At 38.8% G+C, this 20,857-nt stretch overlaps 1 protein-coding gene across 1 annotated transcript in view; it reads right to left on the minus strand.

Annotated features, from left to right (window-relative positions):
- Positions 1 to 18,856, minus strand: part of ABCC9 (ATP-binding cassette, sub-family C (CFTR/MRP), member 9) — a 74,983-nt gene extending 56,127 nt beyond the window's left edge. Inside the window, exons 1-6 of the mRNA XM_010575430.1 lie at positions 18,749 to 18,856; positions 10,323 to 10,488; positions 7,465 to 7,606; positions 6,981 to 7,102; positions 5,824 to 5,990; positions 4,905 to 5,147 (exon numbers count right to left, since the gene is read on the minus strand). Of these exons, the coding sequence (XP_010573732.1) occupies positions 4,905 to 5,147; positions 5,824 to 5,990; positions 6,981 to 7,102; positions 7,465 to 7,606; positions 10,323 to 10,467 (819 nt within the window). The 5' untranslated portion in view covers positions 10,468 to 10,488; positions 18,749 to 18,856. The remainder of the gene's footprint in view (positions 1 to 4,904; positions 5,148 to 5,823; positions 5,991 to 6,980; positions 7,103 to 7,464; positions 7,607 to 10,322; positions 10,489 to 18,748) is intronic.
- Between the last annotated feature and the right edge of the window lie 2,001 nt (positions 18,857 to 20,857).

The following is a 20,857-nucleotide window of genomic DNA, read 5'->3' on the forward strand; positions in this document are numbered from 1 at the left end:
CAAACTGGAGGTAAGATTTCCGACAGTGGTAAGAATGAAACTGCTTCTTCAGATGAGGGAAAGCACGCAAGGGCCTCATGCAAATTTCCCAGACAAAAGGCTCTGAATCTGTTGCCTAATGGGTTTTGAGCTAGACGGCACTACAGGAGCTACTGGCATCCTCCTCAAATAAATGATCTGCACTTTAGCAGCTTGATATGAGCTAAGCTAATTTATTAGGAAAACACATCTGCTGTCTTTCAGAAAAAATTGCACATCCTATTATGGACATTCAATTAATGGTAAATTTGGTAAATAGCATTGGCAAATCCTTATTTCTTTAATAAGATTTTGCTATTTTAATAGCTGTTTTCACTACTACTACAATTCACATAACTGTCATTGCTACATGAAATATACTTACTTTTCATTGGAAAAAATATTATTTAATTTAAATTAAATTATCTAATAATCTCTATTGCTAAACACTGTTGTTTCTTCGTTTTTAATCAGAATTTCAAATTCACTGAAGTATCTAATGGGCAAGGGAGAGAAAGAAGAGTCGGTTTTTCTTCTAATCTTAAGCTCTTTTCCAGAATGGTTCTTGAGGCCCAGTGTTATGGGCTTGCAGTATAGTATGTTGTACATGCCAACCCTATCCTTTATTTAGGTACTGAAGGATGATCTGTCAGTCACCACTCATTATAGCTGTCTGACAACCACTGACATGTTTCAGTAAATCCACAGTTGAAAGTTTGGCCAATGTCTTAAGACACAAATAAAAAGCTCTGTCTGGGCCTTCTGCATGAAAAAATGTTATTACCATGATGATTATTTTCTGCAGTTTCCCAGTCCCTTTAAACTGCTGTGGCTTGGGAAGCCACCTGAAGCCAAGAGTTTCTCCTCCTGGGCACAGGAGGCTGGAAGGACATACTTTCCTTTTGGAAGGTGAGAAAAAGTATCTTAAAACATAATGTTAAAAATGATCCAGTTACAGAAAAGGAGGGGAGCTGTACTAAAGACAGGGAAGAGTTGCAGCAACACAAATGTGAACTTAATCAGTTTACACAACTATACATCCTGGTGTTTGTTTAAATTTTCCAGGATTATTTTTGTTGGTATGGTTGGTAGCGTTTGTTGTGTGAATTACTAGGCTGGACTGCTGTTCTCACTTGTGGCACTTGCTTAGGTTTTCTTGTCACCTCCCTTTTAAATGATTGTAATTTTCTCTACCTTGGGCACTCAACAGTTGAAATAAGGGCAGTGAGACAGCACTTGCTGGTAAATCAAGCCACCTGTAAGGTACGCCTCAGTAAATACGGAAATCTGACTGTTCCCTTACTGCTGGAGCTGACAGTGTCAGTCTGATGCTGAAGGGCAATGCTCCGTCCCTGTGATTTCTAGCTACCTAACACACTTTCTTTTCTCCTGGTTTTGCCATAACAGGTAAGATCCACAGTGGCACATGAACAGCAAGTATAGGAAATTCTGATGGTCCTTGACTTTAAAAATTGCATTTTCTATTACACCATCCCAAAAGTAAAACTTTCTATTGACTGTCAGAGCAAATTACACAGGCTTTTGGTTGATGGGGTAAACCAAATGTAATATCAATGTGTTAAATCTAGTTTGGGATATGTGATGTATGATGCACTAGTATGTGGTTTGAAACATCCACACTACTTGTATAGAAACCAAAACAAAAGCCAAGCAACAACAGAAACAGGATAAAATTTTTGGGGAGGGGGATTATGTGACAAGTACTACCCACATATAGTACATTGGTCCAAAAATTTGGCTGTGAGAGTTTCATTGCATATTATTAAAGACTTATTTTTCTTCTCAATCTTATTAAAAAATTCTTTGTCTTCTGCAGAAGCAACCTTCCTATCCACATTTAGAATTTCTCCAGGATTCTTAGAAAGGTATGATAAAAACACTGTAAGATGAGGTATTTCTGTTTCTATAGGAGACTGTCCAGAAAGGCAAGAAAATAAAGCACGTCCATCTTTTAGAATATTTACTGACAGCAGGAAATAATGAGATAAGGAAAGCCAATTGCAATTTTTTTGGCAGTACTTTGTTTAGGAAAAAAACTCAAACAGCATATTTAAGTAAGCTCAATTATCAAAAGAGCTTGTTTTACCTCTAGTTTTATAGTATCTTCTAATTTGAAAGAACATATGCTATGTTGTTTTCTTATGATATGCTGTGTTATGCTATGTTGCCGAACACAAACTATCTATAAAACCAGCAACAAATGACCTATATCTTACTGTAAGTGTTGGAATGCCTTTTGCAGTAGCAACTACCAGACTAATAGCCAATTAGAATGTTGATCACCAGTTATTTAGCCTTGTATTGTGTTGGTTTATATTGCTTAATATTATAATAAAATTACTGATAACTGGCTTTAAAGTTCTATAAAACACCATGTAGCATGAAAGTGATATTAAAATTAAATTACTTGATGTTTTGAAAAAATTACTTATAACAAAAGAATTTTGAGTAGTGAATGTATTCATAATGCTAAGAAATGCTTGATGAAAACTTGAAGATGTAAGAAAATATAGAAGAGAATAGTGAATTCAGATTTGTTACTGAGAAGTGTTAGCTTAGGTCTTGTTTCAGTAGGCAAACCTTCATATGGTAGGACCCAGAAGAATTCTGTCAAAATAATTGAATACAGATTTCAGGAGTTACCCACTGACATCAAAGAAAACATGAAAAGGTTGAACCCAGTGTTCACAGACTTCATGGTTACGCAAGTGGCAATATGCTATTTAATCAGAAGATAGCAGCCATAAAGAGTTAATCTCAGACCCACTAGTTTACAGTTGTATATGCTTGGGACACAGGTTTGGAAAACAGTGATTTTGAGAAACCAGTCATCAAAATTTAACCTGACTCATTTCCCTCATGCTATTACTTGTTAGAGAACCTCAGCTGCTTTCAATTTTCATAGCATGCAGAAGGGATAGCAAGACAACATCACGTGAGCTATCTCAAAGGTATTTTACAATACAGAATATTCATGGTCACGTTCAGCCTCGTTCATCAAGGCATGATAAGAAAGGTTTGGAAAGGAACAGAAGCCTTCTTTCTGCAGGGCCATGGAGCACAGCTGAGATCAGCTATCTCCAGGCTCAGGCAGGGGTAACCCCACTTAATCCAGAGGATGCTGGGGGGCTCCCCTCGCCAGCTGCAGAAGATTAGTGCAAAATACACCCTGGCAGCAGAGACAGTGACATATCATCTCTTCCAGATTCCAGACCATGCTTCAACCTGAAGAATTTTCTTAATTCTGAGGCTGCTTTCTGACCCAGCCGTGCACAAACCAACACATTCCTCCGTGGGAGTGAACTGCAGCGAGTTCCTACTGCCTGGCTCTTTGGATTGGTTTTAGCCCTTTGGTTTACTTTAACTTTATCTGTGAAGTATCAGTTTACTTTAGGGTTACAGCCTGTTTTTGAATATTAGCATAAATGTGCTAGAAGCTGTGGTAATCTCAAGACTTTAAACAACTACGGAAACCAAAAAATCTGATGTAAGCCAGCTTTATAAATGTAGGTGCATGTAACTGTACGGGTATGTTTATGCAAGTCTTCATTTGTGCATGACATGTGCCGAGGGAAGCTACACACTGAATGTTTGCATTCGTGCACATGAGCAATAGCACATTTAACTCGCCTTTTGGCATCTGAACCCCATATTTGTGCAGGCACACACAGTATCTGCAGATGTAAATGAGCTACAGAAAAATGCTTGCACCTAGACATCATGCCTGTCATTAAGAATGGCACAGAGACTCAGATCCTCAGGGGCATGTAGGTGCCTAAGACTTTTTGGTCTCTTTAAGCAAGATTTAGGCACCAAATGCTTCTTTAAGGAGCATGGTCTAAGGGATGCACTTCTCCTTTGCTGTGAAAAGCTCACTTCCAACGACTCAGTAGTTTTCTGCTTAAAGCAGAAGGGTCTCGGTCTCTAGTACTGTAAGCATTGACTATTTTGTAGAGAAGCAACCTAAATCTATTAAAATAGAAACAATTGCACTGACTATGGTTTCATTTCAGAGGGCACAGAAAGGAGCCTGCAGCTCCATCATTTGCTGGGAGCAGAGAGCTGCTCCTCCCGGCTTCCCCTTGCATTGCAGTTCTAAACTGTGCACTGCTTGGAAACACATTTATCTGGTGTGTGCACCAGGAACAGGATTTATATGCTTTTGTCCTACATGATACATTTTCCAAAGTGGCCTCTTAATGCCTGAATTCTCTCTGTTTACACTTGAGAATTGATATGTATGTACAAATCAGGGAGACAGGCTCTCAAATTCTCCCTCCTTTCTGCAAAACAAAATACTTCTTTTTTGGCAGAAATCACCAGCTTTAAGCACAAGTGAAACACCACAGTGTTCCCTAAATGTATCCAGAGGTTTCTCTGGAAACTTCTGCCCTACCCAGTGAGTTCGCCCAACCTTGGTTTTGTACTGGGTCTGGCTGGGATGGAGTTAATTTTCTTCATAGCAGCCCATATCATGTTGTGTTTTGGATTGGTGACTGGAGAAAAGAGTGAAGGTGAGTGTTTCAGGCTGAAACTATGGACAGAATGTCTTCTAATTTAAGATGCTGTCACAAGTAGCTAAGGTTTAAACAAAGCTTTCACTTTTAAAATGAAATCTAGCAAGTAATCAGTCTGTTATGGTTTTAGTTTCCAGTTGCTCTCAATCTGGCAACCCTTCCCTGCTGTAAAATCACTTAAAACCAAAGAGTAACCATTGGACTGGAACATTCTAAGCCAAGTTTCACCTTGGAATAAACAGTCCTAAGTTAAAAATTCCTAAAATTAGGATTTCATAGAAGCAGAAAAAATTCAAAGTGACACTACAGTTTCTAAGGCTAAAGAGTGACACAAACATCTCCGGTTACCTTTTGTTCCTCATATGCTTCTTTGAGACAAATGTAATTTGTCAGTGCTCTCATTGCAATTGGAAGCTTTCCAATAGCCTTCAGGTCCACAGGTTTCTTGTGAGCAGATATAATAAGAGTATTCATCCACCAGTAAGTCGCCTTTGAGAGCAAATTGACAAATGGCTGCAGAAACCTCACCCCCAGGTCCTGTAGATCCTCTGGTGGCTTTACTTTCTGAGGGTTCATGAAAAAAACATACCTCTGGAGAGGAGAAAATAGACAGCATGTGCTCAGGAATTACCTTATTAACAGTAATTTTTAGTAAAAATTATGTATAATACAACTACAGTGTCATATTTGCATTTAACGGTAATTATACATTGAATTTAAATATAAATTTGCATGTAAATAGGATCATTTCCATGTTGAAAGCATAACTGGTGAGGAATTGAGCAATATGGTATGTGGACACAGCTCTGTAGCCTACCAGTACCACCTATCTCTATCTGAACAACAACAAAAAAGAGTTCTTGAGTTATAATTATATTTTAAATTATTGTCAGTAAGAATGTATGCTAACTTGTACATTCACTACATATATAGTTTATCTGCATTAACATAGCATATATTGTATAGATTACATACACATATACCCTTACAAATATGCATGAATATCTATACAAATACATATGCACTCTCTGTGTGTATACATATACACAAGCATACATACATACCAAGTCCAGGGGACACATCAAGGACATACATTTTAAAGAGATGCCAGGTCCCATTGATTTCTATAGAATTAACCAGATACTTATGGCTAAGCTAAACTTGGGCCTAAACTTGACACAAGCCAGAGTTACTGGGACTAAAGACCCATCTTCATCCCCAAGATACTACTGATACTTTTTCAGACCCTGATAAAGAACCCACATACCCTAACTCGAATGACATTGATCTCCACAGCCATCAGCAGCCCATAGAGAATGACCATAATTCCAGTGATGCAGAAACGCAGTTGAGAAAATGACACACCATCCTGGCAGTATCTGACAAGCTTGATCGTTTTGGTGACAAAGGCCATTATCCAGTAAAGAAAGAGAGCTGTAAAACATGCATAATTTAAAAAAAAAAAAAAAAAAAAATTGACTACACCAGCACTGCAGAAGTTTTAGCTCTCCCAAACAGAACTATTCCATGGCTTAGTGCAATGCAGGCACGGTGATCCTCTATATCGCCAGCCTGCAGGCTGGCGATGTGTGATGTCAGCCAAAGTCAGGAACTCAGGTTCAGGAGATTTGCTTTGCACTTCCTTTTCCCAAGTCACTGTTTTCTTTCCTGGGCCATCACCCTTCAAAGAGATCCACAATAGTGGGTCTTCACACAATTAGAAAAGTCCACTAAAGGTAATCTGAAGGGGAACTTTATTATTAAAATGAAGCAAAAGTCACTTAACATGACAAATATCATATTGTCTCTTTGAAAAAGCATGGTGCATATGGAAAGATGCTCATTTTGAAAAAGAGTTCATATAGTATAATTATATCCTGCATCCTGGCTTGTATCTGTCAATGGCTCATTCAGGTTGTTGAGTTATATGTAATTTGGACAGTATGCCTGTACGAAACATTATCCTGCGATGTCTAGTCACATTCTTCTGACCATCTCCTGACTTAGACAGTAGACTGGGTAACCTCAGAATCAACTGCAAAGAATGCTGTGAAACAACAGCCATTTGCACAGGATGATTTTTGATTACTTTTAAAAGTGGCCTTTTAAAATAGCCCTTTTGAATGAAGACAAGTTTTTGCCTCAAAATAATGAGCAGTGTTAAAAAATAAATACCTAAAAGCTTATGCTAGAAATACAATAGGCATACAATGCTTTTCCTTTTGTGATCACTTTCAGAAAGTTTTCAGGGTGTACGTTATAAAAGGTGCAATAACTCCTACAATAATACTAGTTCAAAAAGCAGAGAATTATTCCTCTCTCTTTTTTAGTATTCTCATTCATTTCACCATCCTCTTCAATCTACGCAAGCTGACTGTGGCTAACTCACTGGGTTTTGTAAGAGTATCTAAATTTTAGACTTACCCAACAGTAACTTTGGAAAGTTAGATGTTTCAATATTGTGGTAATAGACTATGGATACAGTGGCAGCCACAAATCCCATTATAGCTGGTAGAAAGAGATGCAGATGGCGAGATTTCATTTGTCTGAAAATAAATAAGGTATAAATTAGTGAATTTGGTGTCTTTTTTTCACCACTGTTACATTCCTAGGGTTCTGCTAATCTATTTAAGAGGACAAATATGACTTTCCTAGAGACAAAAAGATTTTTTCCATGTGAATGCTTTAACTTTTGTCAATATTGTAAATATTGACAATAAGAGAATAACAAAGTGCTAAGAACAATCGTTTCGCCTTCATCCCATTAAAATCGGGGCAGTTCATGAAATGATGCCCCATCTTTTGGGGGGAAAAACTCCTTACACCTTTTTAGCCAGCTCATCACTCAATAACACTTTACATTAACGAATGTAATTAGCTTGGCTATCCACCAAACACCATCACTTACGTATCGGAAACTATGCCCTCTGCTATTTCACACACATGTACAAACAGGAGGGTGAATGTCAGGATCCACCGCAGGTTGTGTCCAGGGAAGTGCAGCCAGGTATTGTGGTGAATCTGGACTTTGGAGCTTTGGCTTCCCCAGCCTGGGAAATAATAGTAATGAAAGAGGAAGGTTATCACACAGCCAGCCAGTGAGTGATCTGGTTATCAATTCCCTATTCTAATCCATAGGTCACACTTAATAGTATACAATTAATACAAAACCCCTACAAGAATATGAGGGCTGTTTTTACTAATAAGATGACCCAGGAGTGTCTGAGTTGCCATGTAGCCCCCCCCTAATTTTGATCTAACTCTGTAGACAATGGGACAACAAGCTTCCCACAATTGCAATCAAAGAAAAGAGGTCCCCAGGCAAGAACAATGATGAGAAAACCAGAAGAAATGTCTCAGAGTCTCACCCTCACACAACAGGGACTGACAGTTCCTAAGTGATGGCATCATCATGTCTTTCCGAGTCATAGACAAGAGTGGGAAAAGTTTCCAACTGATAAAAATGTTGCATCCTCCAAAGAGGCCTCAAAGAGATATATTTACTTCAAACAAATAAAATTTATTATCTTTGTTTCAGGCCTGGTTGGTAGCACTGTCTCAGGGGATGCTGAATGGCAATTTCCCAATCTCCACTCCTCCGGCACAGCCCAGCCTCCTCACCCTGGCACATGAAAGCTCACAGCACAGCACCAGGACTCAGCTGATTTAATCAACAAATTAATCTTGAAGCCTATTTCCATGTCATCACCTCAGATGGCACCTATCCTTTTCAGGCAAGATCCTCTCTGAGCCCAGCAACCTGGCAAGAAGTGGGACACCAAGGACCTGATGGATGTGACAGTGCTCGGGGAGCTGAGGACCGATCAGAGGTCAGCCTCTCATGACGGCGAGTCTGTCCTGCATGTTGCTTTGGCCTTGGTCCTGTCCCACCTGGTACAGGGCTGTCCTAAGTCAGCCCAAATGGCTGTACATGTCCCTCTTACTGTAAGGCAACTCCTGGAATTCCCTGACAGACTTCCTGAAGCCCATTAGAGAATCCCAAGAACAGCACATTTTGGGGTAGTAAAGAAACAAATCAAAAGAAAACACAAACAACTGAGTTTAAAACCCAGGATGCGCTTTTGATACACAAGGATGCAGCATCTCATTGTTCCTAGAGGCTCATCAGGTGACTCAGAGAAACATAAACCAGAGCCCGGGTTTATTCGTTCTTGGAAACTGTCCGGATTTCACCATTTCATCCTTGTTTAGTATGCGAAGTACTGCAGGAACGAAATATTCTCTCTTCTCCACATCTGTCTCAAGCACTTTCTATAGTTTCCTGAGATTTTCCTAATCTAATGTGGCTTTCTTTGACCTTGCTTCTATCTTTGTCTCTCCCAAGCTGCTTTTCATTTCTATTTCCTCTTTGCCCATACATCTGCACAAACACAGTTCATCATCAATTTTTGGTTTTGGAGTCAGTCAATACTGTGGATGCCAGTTGGCTTTTAATGTTCTGTTCAACAACTATTTGTCCTGATAACCAAGGTACAAAATAGAAAACAAAGAATTACATACATACATACCTACCATAGAATTTAAGCTATTATTTTTTTTCTAACATTGTTAGAAAATAGAGGGAATTTTCAGTGGCTGCAATGCTATTTCAAAATTAAATGGCTAATACCTGCAAAAAAACTAAAGCAGCCTGCTATCACTTGATGCATAACACAGAATGTTGTAAAAGATTATCTCTGCCCTCAGACGTTTTCATCAAACACTTCTGCAGAAAGCCCTGTAATTCAAGGATGACTTGCATCTCATCTTAAAGAAAAAGCCAGCACTGACATAAAGATCCAGCACTGTTGGAGAGAGTTCTCCCTAACCCTTTGGGTTTTTTCCAGTCTTTAGTTATTCTTTTGTTAGAACTTGTTTCTTATTCCCTTGCCTAATTACTTAATTAGTTTTCAGTCACTGGATCTTGTTACACCTTTGATTGCTGGGTACTGAGCGTCTTAGCCCACAGGTTCCTGTGGCCCTATTATTCAATCACTTCAGAGTCTTTTTGCATAATGGAAATCCTTAAATCTCTAGTTTGAATATAGTCTCAAATTCAAATCTTCCTTGTGGAAGGAATGTATTGCTATGGATGTATGTGACACCAGGAAGGTAACATGGAAGAACTGACATGCCATTTCTCATGCAGTTGTCAGGATAATATTTATTTTTATTAATACTTATTGCCTTTTGACAGTTATTCAAGTCTCTTTGTCTCCTATGATCAGTTAGAATCTGTTTGACAGCTCTGAAAAAGTATTAAATTGTATTTATTTCATCACTGCAAATAACTAGGATAAAGACACAATATAGAGAAAAAGTATCATTAGAGTACTGGTTTAGATGGGGCTTTTTACAAGAACATGTGAGTTAGGGCCACTCCACTGTCCTAAATTCTTCAAGAGAGATTTATAATTTCTTATTTTCATTCCTGTGGAAAAAGATTATCTCTTTTGCTCTACTTCTGTTTACAAATGTTGGCAAAAGAAGTAATTACTCTGTTTTAAAAGTTTCCTACACTTCTCCTAGCCTTAGATCCAAGTTGCACATTTTGGATATTCTCTGAAATTCACATCACTTGAAGGGAATTCAGACCCACTGCCCTAAGTCTTCTAATATCTAATAATAGCAAAGGTTGCAAGCTGCCAATTTCAAATCTGAAGAAAACTTCTCCAGAGAGAAGCCTCCAAGCACATATAAACATGAGTGAGTAAAAATACATGCTCAAGTGTTTGTAGGATTGCACAGCTCCATTGAATAACTCACCAATGAACAAAATTGGGAAGGTGATAAATAGCAAGAAGACATGGGGAACCAAGTTGAGGGCATCCACAAAGCAGACATTTCTTAGGACACCAGCACTGATGTTATAGGCTGAAGCATTGTCGTTACCACAAAATGCGAGCCTCATTGCTTCCAGAAGGTCTGACTACTACAAAAAAGAGAGAATAATTGACTACCAAGACTGCTAGCATTCCCTTTAGCTAAACACAAAATAAATACAACAAAGAGATACAGAAGGAGCACGTGAACAACACACAGAGAATAATTCAGTTCTATTTTGAAAATTCTTTTGGGCTCCATCAAGTATAAGCAAATTAGAATGAAGGCTGTGTTTATGTTAAAAGAATATTATTTATATTTAGTTAATATTTATATGTATTTATATTTATGATTTATTATAAGTACTATTTATTAAATACACTACGCTATGTCTTCTAGTGTTCATTATATGCACAGATCTTATGCTGCAAATGCTCTATGAGAATATAGAGAAAGAACAAGAAAGTTTTGAAAAAAAACTTATTTCTATTTCTCATAAGAAAACTCAAATGCACATAAGCTGACTCCCGTGTGTTAGTGCTTCCTTGATGAGCCAATATTCTCTGTGCAACACCTCTGTTCATACAATTTGTTGCACTACATTCTCAGTGCAAGCTCTGAACCTTTGGTATTTGTGATTTGGCAGCTTTGCATTCACTGATATTTTGTATTTCTTCATTGTCCCTTAGAACAATGGTCACATACACTAGTCATTACAGATAATTGCCAAACTCTTGATCAAAGAAGGCTATATTGAAGATTGCATAGACAGTAAATCAGCATTTATGGTTGATCTTGCAAATCCTTATGCACGTGCTTAGCCTCACCTAAGCAGTTCTCTGACTTCCATGATTTCTTATAAGATTATTTTTGTACACCAAGATAAGCTCATGCGTTCGTGCTTGCAGAGTGTGGGCCATAGTATGACCCAGAGTTATGGCCAGCTTCTGGCTTTTATCAACTTACGCATCGTTTATTTTTTCATTCTTCTTTATAAGAAGATGAAACAAGATTGCAACCAAAATGTTTCCTTGCTGATTTCTTTGCCTGAGACTTATACACAGCAACATAGTGCTACAGAATAGGTTGTGTAAACTCATTTGCTCACATCTTTTTTTCCAAATTTTACATACTAAAAGGAAAGAAGATCTTTAATTCAGCAAAGTATATGTATACTTCGGTGAATGCATCTTTCTGCAACAACATTGGCATTAATGAGTTTTGCAGAATCAGAACAATATAGACATGCAAAAAATGCATGAACACAGTTGAAAAAAAAGTTAGTTGAATCGGGATAAAAAGGCTTTCCTTGTTTCCTGAAATAGTTCAGGTTAGTTCTATGAGCCTAGTTGTTTAAACAAGGTAAGCATAACAAGGCAAGCATAAACTACTCAAGTACTCCCTTAGAGAGAGCAGAAACATACAGATCTTCAAAAGAATACAGAGTTCAAAGACACACTTTGAACCTCTGCTAACCCCCTTTTTCCTTTTAACTAACTTTTTGCTGGATCTGAAAAGCATAATCCATATTGAAATACATCAGTGAAATTTGTAAAGGCGTTTCATTGAAAAGAATGTGATAAATGCAGTCTCTTTTCCAAACATATCAGCAGTTTATGGTCTGAGATTTGCCAGAAGTTAAGCATAACTCAGAGTCATATGGTGGACCACATCCTGCAAAAATGCATGCATGTACTTACTGTGGTGCAAAAGCTGATGGGCAACCCACTCAATCTTCAGTAGAAGGTGGAGAGTTTGGCCCATTCTCTATAATGAATAGAGTGATATGACCACTATCATCCTATCATTTCATTTTTATGCATATGATTAGTAACACAAAAGAAACATTATGTTCATATGAATTCTGTCTGAATAGACTGAGGAGTTATTAGCAAAACAAATAGGGAATTTTTTAAAAAACTACACAGAGATTGGTTTTAATTTGTAAAAGCTCAACATGTCTCCTTTAAGAGAAACATAATGGTAATGATAATCTCTTGAAAATCAGAAGTGTCGTTTCCTCATTTTTATCGAAGGTCAGAAGTCCAAGGGAGTTCTGCTGGGAATTTTCCTCCCTTTCCCACAAAGAGGACTCTTTTCTGAGACAGTGTAAGACGCTATTGTGGTCTAGTGGTTGGATTGGTACCGAAAGGCAGGAGGATCCTGGGTTCAAATGAGCATTGAATCATTGACTTCCAGTGTAGCTTTTGGCTTTTAGTCAAAAATAGATCTGGGAGAAAGGATTAAAGCCATCTCCAAGAGAAGCTAAGGGAAGTGTTGTTTTTCTTCCATTTTTTATGGAAGGGAAATGGAATATAGGTAGTAGGTGTTCCTGTGGAAGAAAGGACTATTAACCGCACGGAGAGTGCTATCTGCTAGCTAGGACCTACCATCAGGTTGTAGACGTTTCATATTACACCTCAAACAATGGTCCTTAAAAGCTCTCAAGAAAGATGCATCTTTCAAGAGTCGCATCTGAATCTTCACAAGAATCTGTGCTGTGCCTAGTTTTGTGATGGAGTATGTCCAATAACATACTCTTAAAACCAACCGTCCTTTGCACGTTGGCAGGGCTGAGGAAAGAATCTGGCCCTATTGTTAATACTGATGTATAGAGACAGTACCCATCATACTGATGATAATTCTCAAGAGTAGGTATAAGCAGTCTATTCAAAATACTTTTGTTACAGGTTCATTTCAAATAAGAGGTAGAATTTAATTTTCTTCTCTTAAAATGAGAGAGAAAATAAAAAAGCCTACATTGGTCAGTTTGTAAAAAAAAACAAAAACAACAGAAAATCAGAAAGGTTGCATTGCCAATGAAATGAGATAGGGTAATTGACAATAAATTCCCAAGTTTTTAAATTAGAATACACTTCATTAATCAGCACATCCAGTGACCATGTTCATTAAACCTCCACACGCTTAAAATCTATCAAAACATTCTGATCAGTCTCATGGTGCTGTGTTGACCCAATGCAACTTATGATTTGGCCTCATAAAACACTCACCAGGTACAACTTCCCTTTTTAGCAGCACCCACTTCAAGACACACATCTAGTACAGTATGGTACTGATAGGGAATAGAAGAGGTAAGAACTGTAGAAGCATTAATAGCCCAGCGATCCTTCTTCCCCCCTTCCTTCCGTTCTTCCATCCATCTGTCCATCCACAGTGTGCTAGAAATGAGCTATGACTGGAAGTGGAGGACTCATGTTCTGCATCTGTTGGTGTATGCCACCTTTCATAGACATTTTCTGGTGTTTATGCAGACAGACAGCTAGTAGTTCTCTGTATCTTCAAGAGCAGCGTGTGAAAACACTGCAGTACATTAAAGCTCTAAGAAATAATTTTATCTCCAATGTGCCTCACAGGGAGCAAGTAACCACCCCATCATTCCCTTCCCATCCATTTCTGGTGCAGAAGGCAGATCCGATATACCCTCCAAAGTTTTGCCCATGTGACTCAAACCACTGGACCTTGCTCTGTTTTTTGGAAAACTTACATACATATGGGGCTCTGGAGATGCACTGATGCACAGGCTCATCACCCCAAGCATAAAGCATGTCATGTAGTTTCTATTTCTTTGCTCAAGTTTCACAGATAGGGGAAATATATTGGATGAAATTTTTCTGACGTGTAAGGGAGGATGCTTTGCATTTACAATCAATGCGAGTGAGACTCCCATTTTGTTTGAAGCTGAAATTAGCCATTACTTTCCACTGCATCAGGGCATGCCTCCAGAGGATCATTTTCATTGGCCTCAAGGTTTAACAAGCTGTGTTCATTTCCAAAGGACAGAAAGAAAAGCCCCTAAGGCAGAAGAACAAGTCCTTGACTTCTCTAGACAGTATGGGGCAATTTACAACAATGCTTGTGCAGCTCCACTAAAAGTTAACAGGAGTTGGACCATGACAGGTTTCACAATGCAATTGCTCATCCAAGGAAACAGTGTAACCTTCAGTCTTCTTCAAAGGAAAATTTGATAATAAAATGGCAAAATTTTTCTTGCCAACACTCAGATCCCATGCTTGCAAAGCTCTGCGTAGCTACAGATGAACACATTCTTAGGGCTGCAAACAGTGCAAGTAGCATGTTCAAAAGCTTCAGAACAATTTGAGAGTCTAAGCTGCATTTTCAAACAGTATTTCAGTGTTGGGAGTTAAGGCTAAAGAGATCTTTAATAATTCTAAAAATTTTAGAGTTTTAAAAGGCCTCAGCTATACTGACTTTTCACTCAAAAAAACAAGCCTGGAAATGATGACAATTTGGAAGATCTTGACTGCAGATAACCAATGAAAGGCAGAGTGAAAAGGCACTATTCCCTCCTCTTGTGTAAAACCATAAGATTTCACTTCATGAAATGAAAATGTGAAATGGAAGAACAAATTCAGAAAAATCACGAAGAATTGCAGTTATGCTTACTGTTGTAACTCATCAAAAACTGCAGCTGGAGTTAGAAAGGAAGATGGAACACTTCTATGGCTGATCACTGACCAAATTTTGTTCCCTTAATAATAATGAAACTATTCTTCGATTGGCTTTAACTCTTCTAGTAAGCCAATGACGGGCTTCAGTCAGAACTAGATCTGTAGAGAGGTGAATAGAGGTATCTTGCCTATGCAAGGAAGTGCTGTTTGTTTCAGTCAGTGCTGAGCATTGTGCAAGTACATAGTTAAATACACTAAAGACTTTTTATATTTTTCCCGAGCACCAGCTGTTGATCATTGCCAAAGACAGAATGCTGACCACACCGAACAAGTCTAACCCTGTAACAGATAGCCATGCTGAAGGTCTTTGAATTAGCCCTAAGCACGTCAGAACACAGAACTGACTCAAGGTTTCCCACAGTGTAGCCAAAGGTGATTTTCTCCCTACCAAAGATGAGGAGAGAGACTTTTTAGGCCACAGTAAGTACGCAGGGAGACATCAAAGAGGAAAAACTGGGCTGCAGAGCCACATGAGGAGAGAGTAGTTGAAGAGACTTCTGTTGTCAAGGGGTGGAAAAGCAGTTATTGCTGCAACTCAAGAGAGGTTATCACATTCCATAGCAGCAATTGCCCTCCTACAGCTGCTAAGACACCTTCCTTGGTAACACTGGCAGCAGCCCAAAGCTGGCCTTCCTGGAACTGTACATCGGTGAATTAAGCAGCAAAGCCAGATGGTTTTATCACCCTCAGCAGTCTGCTGCTGTAGGCAGCTACCTGCTTCGCTGTAGGCTACACAGACTAGTAGAGAGCCATGCAAATACTAGTTCAGCCTCAGAATTAATGGTCTTAATCACCATGGTGCTGTTCCCAAGATAAGAAGCCCTGCTCACAGCAAGCTTGACATCGGTGCTTAGTTGTTGCAGTTGCCATACTTCAATTCCAAAGTTGGCTCATGCAGGGCTCTCTCAAGCACCCACGAGCCATAGGGCATTACAGCAGAGAAATATCTGCTAGTTTCTTAGCAAATCTTTATCTATGGGTCCCAAAGGCAGGGATAGTCACTGGGAAGCAAAGGACTCTTCTTCTCATATGGACTGCCAAGACCTTTTCTCTAAGCTCATGTTCAGGTCGTAATCTTTGGAGCTGAAGGCTTCTTTACAGGCAGAGGGCTTTGTCTAGCAAACAGCAATGTCTGCAAAAACTGGGAGCAGTCCGACTGCCACATTAAAACAATAAAATGCATAACCCAAACACAAATATTTGGGAGAGAACAGACAAAAGGGTAGCAAGTTGTTTTGAAATTTATTGGCCAGCTGAAGTTACTGACCACTATTTCTCATCAGGTAGTAGCAGCCTTTCAGAATAACTGATGAGATCCTCATTTAAGAAGACAACGCTATTCATACTTGCTACAAAAAATGGCTTTCCCAGAGATAATTTCCCTTTCTGTTGAATATAGTAGGCCACCAAATTATGCTGGGGTGATTACACTGAAGAGAGTACATCGCAATATATTCACTTCACTGCTAATTATAGCAGGAATGTTATACTTCATAATTACGTTGACAACCATACTAGGTTTAACCTAGCATTTCAGTCAGGGGAAATGCAGTGATGTGATAAAGTTTACCTGAAGGTACCAGCTACATTCAGAGCTCCAACAGGAGTTCCAAGTACCAGGTAATTTTTTGTTTTAACACTTAAAGACTGGAAGGCCTTTGTCCTTCAAAGTTATTGACAAATTGCTCAGTCTTTACAAAGTCTTGAACTGGTCAGAAATTTTCAGAGGTGTTTCTTCTTTCTCCTTTTGAAAATGGCATTTGCTGAGCAGTTGGCTACAAGCTAAAGCCATGAGCAAAACAGAGGATGGGAATGGAAAGAACAATCAGGAGGACAGGCCCATGATGATGCCAGTGGAAGGCAAGATTCAGCTCTCCTTTACACCATTGGGGAATCTGATTCCCTGTTGGTTTACTTTAATGAGGATGTGAACTATCTGAACAGCAGTTTACACTGCAATGAAATAGCTAAAAAAACTTATGTCCTTTAAGCATTTAAATTTGCATGCTAAAATCCCCATCACTGGCAAGTTGAGACTTTCTGGTTTTGGGCTAAGGTGTACAGACATAGTCATAATATAATAAACAGAAACCAGTACAAAAGAGATTCAGGAATAAATATTCACTGTGAGGAAGAAAAAGGTTTGGGGAAGAAAAAAATAGGACAAAATTGCAAAAATTAATATGATGTAGCATTGAACCTAAACACTTACAAATCTCATTTTAACAAGCATAAATGGGGATTCTCAGGGCAATAAGCCAGTTCCTGAGATATATTTTCCACAAGCAATTGTTAAGAAGACAATGGGAAAATGGTAGATAATTTAAATTTCCATAAAAATTATGAGAACATCCTTGCCAAATGCAAAACTGTAAGATTTCTAGTTAAAGACATTTTAATTACCTTAGCTATTTTAAAGTGGGCTTAAAAGTCTTCATATTCAAGAGTTTCATCTTACCTGGATTATCACTCTGTTCAGCATGCTCTGCAAGATACTTATGATTATAAAGAAAAGAGTATAAATACACTCCTCACGTGGACCTTGTTTGGGGGAAATAAGAATGTTCTGAAAAACATTTATTTCAGTAGTTCTGTTGCCTATATTTAAAAAAGAATAAAATTAATAGCTGCACTTCCTAATTAAAATATGTCAGCTTACAGAGCATACTTGGGTCTCAGTTCAGATTTTTTTTTTTTTGGTCTTACATAAAATGGGCTTTATATGCCCATATATGCATATATACATGTATATATATAGATATATACATATGTGTATGCATATAGACACAGGATGGAGAAAGTACTCAGAGTTTACAAAAGTAGTTAGTTCTTATCTTCTGAATAATTAAGTCATTACAAAAGCAAGAATTTTTCCTTCCTTCTTGAATTTCACACAGAAAATTTTAACTAAGGACAAATTATGAATTTATAGGTTTGGATAAGCACAATGGAAGGCCTAACTCTGAGTTTTGCCACAGATTTTAGGTTAGTGCTCTGCATCTTTTTCCCTTCTAGGTATAAACCTAACAGTTTGCTCTTCTTCCCTTCCTAAAAGCACTGGACCTAGCACAATCTGTGTGATCTACAGTCTATGCATTATTTGCAAAGAGTTCTGCTAAGGTAATGGCAAAAAGTGCAGCCCCTTTAAAACCTATTTTATCAAAAATGATCCTGTACAAAATATCATTTTCCTTTTTACTCCTATTTCAGCTGTGACCACCTATTCTAGATAGACCCTGCTTCCTTGCTAAGCACTGTCCCAGTTACCTTGGGCCTTAAGGTGATGAGTTACCTCTGATAGTTGTCAGCATTCTCATCACTAACTGCCATACACCAGCAGCCCGATCCAAACGTTACTGAAGTCAATGCAAGGAATCTCATTGACTTCGGTAGGTTTTTGGATCAGGCTCCAAACACAGAGAAAATCACAACAGCAGTGGTGCTAAACAGGCTATTGGCACTGAAAAGCATTTCACACAAACATCTGCAGTGGTCTCACACATCTAATATATTGCTTTTTTCTTTTTTGGTAAGCTTCTTAACACAATGCGATTTCCAACATCAGCATGCTACACTGCCTGCTGTAAAACCTTCGACTTCACATGCCAAGGCAGGACAGTTTAAAAAAAGAAACGTAACCCTGTGAACAGCAGCAAAGAAAGCATCAGCAGGAGGGGACGGTAAAGGCTGAGAACGCCTGCGAATGGAAAAGGAAAAGGAAAAAGAGATTGGAGTTGTAATCCTAGGAAAGAACGAGGAGCAGCCCTGTCCCACAGATATAAAGGGAAGGAGGAGGAGGTGGTTAGTGGGAGATAATGGGGGAGGGTCATCGCATGCCCCGTTTGGTTGCTGAATGTTAGATCAAACTCTGTAGCTTACCTTTGTAAACACAAAACCAAAATACCAACCCAAATTGTCACTCGGTTGTGCTATGTGATCAATATCATCCCGATGGCAGGATTTTCCTCCACTTAGTGAAGCCGCTCCAAGCCCTGGAGTGGATTATTTTTAGGCTGGTGATGGGAAGATCAGCTGCTGCCTCCTATCGAGTTTCCAAAGTGCACAAACTCTTCTTGTCTTTCTCATACGCTGAAGGGGGCAGGAAACTGGGAAGAGACAGGCAAGCAAAAAGCACCAATTTTTCGCCTCCTGAAGCTACAGTCCCCTGGGATTTCTTCTGCTTGCTTTTATTTTCATTTTTCCCCCACTGGAGTAGTAAGATTCCAAGAGGCTCTATTACAGCGCATGGACTCTTAGCAGATGGTTATTCTGAAGTAATTGATTTAGACAAGGTAGTCTAACTTTTGGCAGGCTTGCAGAGATTCAGCTTTTGATTTCTTTTGAATTAATCTTGGATAATTTGAATTTGACAACATAATTTTGCATGTCTTCCATCATCTTGAGCAGAAGAGAAAAGAGAAGTCTACTCGGATATTTCACTTTACCCTTGATACCTCCAGACACTTCTGCTTAAAATACAGACCAAATGCCACTTTTTGATCACACAGATCTGTTTCTTTTGAAACAGATTTTTTAGAACTTGAATTAAAATTCAAAATTAATTTGATGCTCATACCAGGAATATTGTTTTCAATACAATAGCCCTTATTTACAAGGGATAATATTTTTTGGCTGCAAAATACATTGTACATGTTTACTTAGAGAGAAGAAGTCCCGAGAGAGCCTCCATACAGTCAGTCAGCTTGTTTGTTCATTTTCTTTCAGTGCCATTGAACCAAGATATATCAAGGTTCAGATTTTCCATCATGATAGTTTCACTTGAGCCCTACAACTTGAAGCCACAAATAGGAAAGACCCGGGACTTGGCGGTGCATCACAGGACACGTGGTAGCGCAGGGTGGTTTTGAGCAGAGCTATTCAGTCGTCAGGTACCAGAGCTGGAGGCCCCTGGGACAGAATTTGCTTAGACTTTGCAGAACCCAGGAGTTGCATCTAGATCACTAGAGAGCTAAACAGTTTCCGATGGATTGAGGTCAAAGACGGTTTCATGCCATGAAAGGGTTTACAGTGAGCTCTGAGTTGAGAATATAGTTGGATGGCTGAGGCCAAACACTGGCAGGACTCATCAAAATCTTGGCAAACACAGCTTGCTCCTTTTTCTCTGATGTTTCTTCCATTATAATTGTAGGGATAAGCAAGCGGAAACCTCAGATCTAGAGAAAATTAGCACCTTTTGTTATCTTCCATTGACTTGAAACATCAATGCAGCATTACACTGAGCAACTCAGTGCTCAACAGTCCTCCACGGCACTTGAACACTTTTACTTGTTTTTACTTTTTTTTTTCTTTTTTTTTCCTTCCCTTTCATGTATTAAACTTCAATGCTTTGGAAAAAAAGATTGTGGTTTGAAAGCTTCTGACTTCTGCTATGTATCTATGTTTCATTAAAGAAGACAAAAAATAAACTCTTTAACCCACCTCATCATCATTTAAAATAGCATTGTCATGTGATATTTCTGAAAATACATATTATTTCAGACAGAATTGAGTAGCATTTGTGGTCACAATTTTCTTTACCAAAACATGAGAATTTGGTTCATTGTCATTCAGCTCTGTCATGTCTACGAAATTGTTTAAACAGGAAGGAAAAAAAGAAGGTAAAATGAATGTAGAAGCAACTGGCATGTTTCGTTTTGCTGTTTCTAAATGAAGCGCTTTCGTGCCTCTAAATGACAAGCTAAAATGTTTTGAAATGCATTTTTAAAAGGATTAAGAAAAACGAAAAGCTTTTAAATGTCAGAACACACATTCTGCTCTGATCTGAAGTGTTTTTTAACATCTCGGCTTTTCAGTTTGCCGGGAGGGGAAGAAAAAAAAGGGGGGGGGCAATAACGGGAATTCGAAATATTTCAGGGTACGTTTGGACCTGTAAGGGGACGGAAAACACCACAGGCCGCTTCTCAGGTCCCCCCACGTGGCGTCCGCCACCAGTTTTCCCAGGCCGGCCTCCAGCAGCCCAGCGCTCCG

Source organism: Haliaeetus leucocephalus, unplaced genomic scaffold (genome assembly GCF_000737465.1).
Source record: "Haliaeetus leucocephalus isolate CR32 unplaced genomic scaffold, Haliaeetus_leucocephalus-4.0 Scaffold473, whole genome shotgun sequence".
NCBI classification, from domain to species: Eukaryota; Metazoa; Chordata; class Aves; order Accipitriformes; family Accipitridae; genus Haliaeetus; species Haliaeetus leucocephalus.